The 3,597-nt window shown below is 43.1% G+C and overlaps 1 protein-coding gene and 1 pseudogene across 1 annotated transcript; both read left to right on the forward strand.

Annotated features, from left to right (window-relative positions):
• Positions 1-77: 77 nt before the first annotated feature.
• LOC116216606 (transmembrane protein 168-like) lies at positions 78-2,051 on the forward strand. The gene is made up of 2 exons (XM_031553284.1): positions 78-734; positions 1,700-2,051. The coding sequence occupies exons 1-2, from the start codon at positions 610-612 to the stop codon at positions 2,025-2,027; spliced, it is 453 nt and encodes a 150-aa protein (XP_031409144.1). The 5' UTR covers positions 78-609; the 3' UTR covers positions 2,028-2,051.
• A 1,006-nt stretch (positions 2,052-3,057) lies between these two features.
• Positions 3,058-3,597, forward strand: part of LOC100547350 — a 1,274-nt pseudogene continuing 734 nt past the window's right edge.

Raw genomic sequence — 3,597 nt, forward strand, 5'->3', positions numbered from 1 at the left:
CAGTGTGCAGTAATCGCAGTGATGTTCTTAATGTGTCTTTGTGTGACACATTAAATTGTACCTTGCTGAGGAGATATGTATAAATAAATAAATATGTACAATCTCTTAGCATTAAAAAGCAAGAATAGTGAAACAGTTATTTTTAATGCTATGTTATAGTACACTGTCATTTCATGCTAGGTGCATAATATTGTCTGCAGTACCTTACTGATTAAGTCCCAATCCTGCTAATATTTACAGAAGTACTTATTTTATACACATAAATAATTTTGTGGCATTTGATATCGCTGCTTAAATGGGTAAAGCTTAAGCTATGATCAGGGCTTTCAAACCTAAATCCTGTGCTGTCAGTGATTTCAAATGCATTCCTTTCAGAAGAGTGATCCCTGCTTACCACCAGCGTCTCCAAATTGACCTTTCATTTGTCTTTAGAGTACTCACTGTTTAATGTATATGTAAAGATGTAAGTATTCGTTACATATAACAACTCTCATTCCATGTTATGTTTGATCAGTACAGGGAAAACACATTAAAACTGTGTATAGGAAGAGCTTTTTATGCAGTACCTAAATCTGTCTATTTTCTTTCTAGCCATCCAATGGGATCTTCATGAGTGCATTTCTCATTGTTCTGCCTCTGGAGTCCATGGCTCATGGGCTGTTTCATGAGTTGGGGAACTGTCTGGGAGGAACGTGTGTGGGTTATGCTGTTGTGGTTCCCACCAACTTCTGCAGGTATGGTTACCATGTCCTTCAACTTCACAGTAGCGTAAGTGAACTGTTAGCACATAGAGGCAGTCCAGTGCTGTTACTTAGGTACTTTTGTATTGCTTCAAAAAGAGTGAGTAACTGACTCCACTGGGTGTCTGGAAGGACCAAATCTCTTGCTCTTACGATTAATGAATAGCTTGCACTTTGAAATAATGAAGCTCTTCCATTACTAGTCAGGTACATATGCCCACATACTTGAATACACTTGGCTTGTTCCAGCTACAGTTCATCATTTTCTTAGAACTTTCATTTTCTAAACTGCGAACACCATTATCTGAAAGTTACTTCTTATGCTGAAAGATGGACACACACAGCCAGCACACGCAAGTGGGTTATTGTATCTGCATAAGGGAGTACCATATTGCATAAGGACTACTTTGGAACAGAGATACGTGAATTCAAAATATCAGACTAAAATGTGACTTGCGTTTCTTCTACTCTGTTGTTGAAAATTAGTTTGCTTGATATTTTTTGTGCAAACTAGCACTTGTTTTTCCTGCACCCAGATGGCTGTGAAGAAGTGCCTGTCTGATGGCAGTGCTCTTTAAGTGGACTTGATGAAATAGGGGAGCCTGGCGTGTTCACATCACTGCTTGTCTTTATCCAGCAAGTTCAGAGTGTGGGCAAGAACAAATCCAAGTCCAGAGACGCTATCTCTCTTTCTCCCTGCATGGAAAAAACTGCATGGGGCTGAGTAAAGGTTCACACTTTGAAGTGGAGAAAGCGTGACAAAAGGGAGGGGAAGACAGTGGCTCCTCACTGAAATACAGTGTTTGGCATTGTTTGTAAACTGTTTTTCAAGTTAATTTGAATTTACACTAGCGGTGCTTCATAGCAGAAAAAATATGCCACAGGAAGAAATTTTCAATTGCTAAAAGTCTGCTAAACCTGAGGTAATTATTGATCAGAATTGTTTTTCTTCTCTTTAGTCCTGATGGCCAGCCAACTCTTCTTCCACCTGATCATGTGCAAGAGCTAAACCTGAGATCTACAGGCATGCTTAATGCCATCCAAAGATTTTTTGCATATCACATGATTGAGACATATGGTTGTGACTACTCTACAAGTGGACTGTCCTTTGATATCCTTCACTCCACGATCAAGTCTTCTCTTGAACTTCGAACCGCGGATGGACCCAGACATGATACATATATTTTACAATATGCAACAGAATTGTTTCTAGGATTTTTTTTCCACAGTCAAAATATTTCACAAAGCTTTCACTTCAGATGTCTCAAAACACCTCACATTACATAACCAATTACTTCTTTTGTCCAACAGATTCACTTCAGCGCTCGCCATGGCACAGAGCAGTTCTCCAGCTAGCGAGTGATGCTGGAATATGAGCCAACCGAAACAGCATCTGTGGGGAGCTCCACGGCAGGCGGGTCCCTGTGCTGCAGCTGCTGTCCAGCATGAAAGGTCAGGAATTTGTGTGCATCCCCAAACTGTTTGCACTCTATGAAACTGTATGCACTCTGATGAAAATTTCCAATGAAATAAGTATAGGTTCTCTTAAGCGTGCATGCTTTTTGTTTTAAGTAAAAATAATTATGACTACGTGTTTTTATTTGAACTCGTATTTCTGCTGAGGTCCACTTATGCTGCACAAAAAGTGGGCTTACAAGTCAAATTCTATGGATCCACTTAGATGAACTTAAGGTTGGTTTGGTTGGTTAAACAAAAAAATAAATCAACACAGAAAGGAATTTTCACAGATCTTGCAAAAAACAGCCTCCGATCCCTGAACTGGAAAAATGTATGTGTGAAATTTAAAAAGAAAAAAAGAAAAAAGAAAGAACAAAGGAGTATAGCATTATCAGTTTGTTGTGAGAGGCGCCTGGAGAATTACGTAAAAGCAGCCTCCTCAGCTGCTTGTTCTAACAGGTGGGCCTCTAATGAAGAGCCACATCTGCGTCCCTGGACAGCATAGAAAGTTACAGACATTTAATGCAGCATAATCTTGTGCCGTCAGTGCTGAGCACTACAGGTTATCTCCACTTGCATCAACTTTCAATATCACCCACTGTGATTCCTGGGCTTAACCAGGAGCCTTGTGAAGGTCAGGGGGCTCGGATGCGGGTGGGGAGGACAGAAGCAGCATTCTTGCGACGTGATACCTGATATTGAGTTCCATTTGCTCTGCAGTGTCTGGCGCTGCCAGGAGGCTGCCGTACGTCTGCTCCTCTGGCGCTCCGTCGGGGTATCTGGAGAGAAGGACACGCCTGGGGCTCCGCCGTGCCTGGGACATGGTGCTCTGCAAAGAAGGGCCAGCGTCAGTCCCATGATGTCTGGGAACGCGAGGTTGGGTTTAGGCGGACGCGGTTCGGTGTGCGTGGCCACCCCTGCTGGGCCTGCAGTGCACTGAGGTAAGAGCTATTCTGAGAGCCCGCAAAGGAAACTTTCAGTGAGCCAACAGATGTACCAACAAAGATTCGAGTAGGCAGCCTCCTCATAATGGGTCAAAACAGCCCAGAAATTTGAAAATACAGATAAACATAGCTGGCGTAGCTAACTATAGCTCCCACTGGTTTCAGTTAGTGCAAGACATGATCCCATGCTACTGGCAGTGAGCTGCCTAGCATTATCCCACTTCAGCCCATCAGAAGGCAATTCACTACCAGGCAGCCAGCATCCGCACACAGACTAGGAGCGGCTGCTTGGCTGCTCCTGTTCTAGCAAAATAAGCAACAGAACTCACTGGGTTTCAGCCCAAGTGGGCCATCTCCAGCATTTCCCATCCCCTGATAAGGCCTTCCTGAAAGCACCGCAGAGGCTGAGTTCACAAGCAAAGCTCAGGGCAGAGCTGGCGTTTCTGTAGCCTTTG

This window comes from Meleagris gallopavo, chromosome 1 (genome assembly GCF_000146605.3).
Source record: "Meleagris gallopavo isolate NT-WF06-2002-E0010 breed Aviagen turkey brand Nicholas breeding stock chromosome 1, Turkey_5.1, whole genome shotgun sequence".
In the NCBI taxonomy this organism is placed as follows: Eukaryota; Metazoa; Chordata; class Aves; order Galliformes; family Phasianidae; genus Meleagris; species Meleagris gallopavo.

Bases quoted from the DNA above. Each gene is read 5' to 3' on its own strand.
- LOC116216606 (XM_031553284.1), top strand. From the start codon at position 610: ATGAGTGCATTTCTCATTGTTCTGCCTCTGGAGTCCATGGCTCATGGG. The intron at 735-1,699 runs GTATGGTTACCA...TCTTCTCTTTAG, and splicing joins GTTCCCACCAACTTCTGCAG to TCCTGATGGCCAGCCAACTC.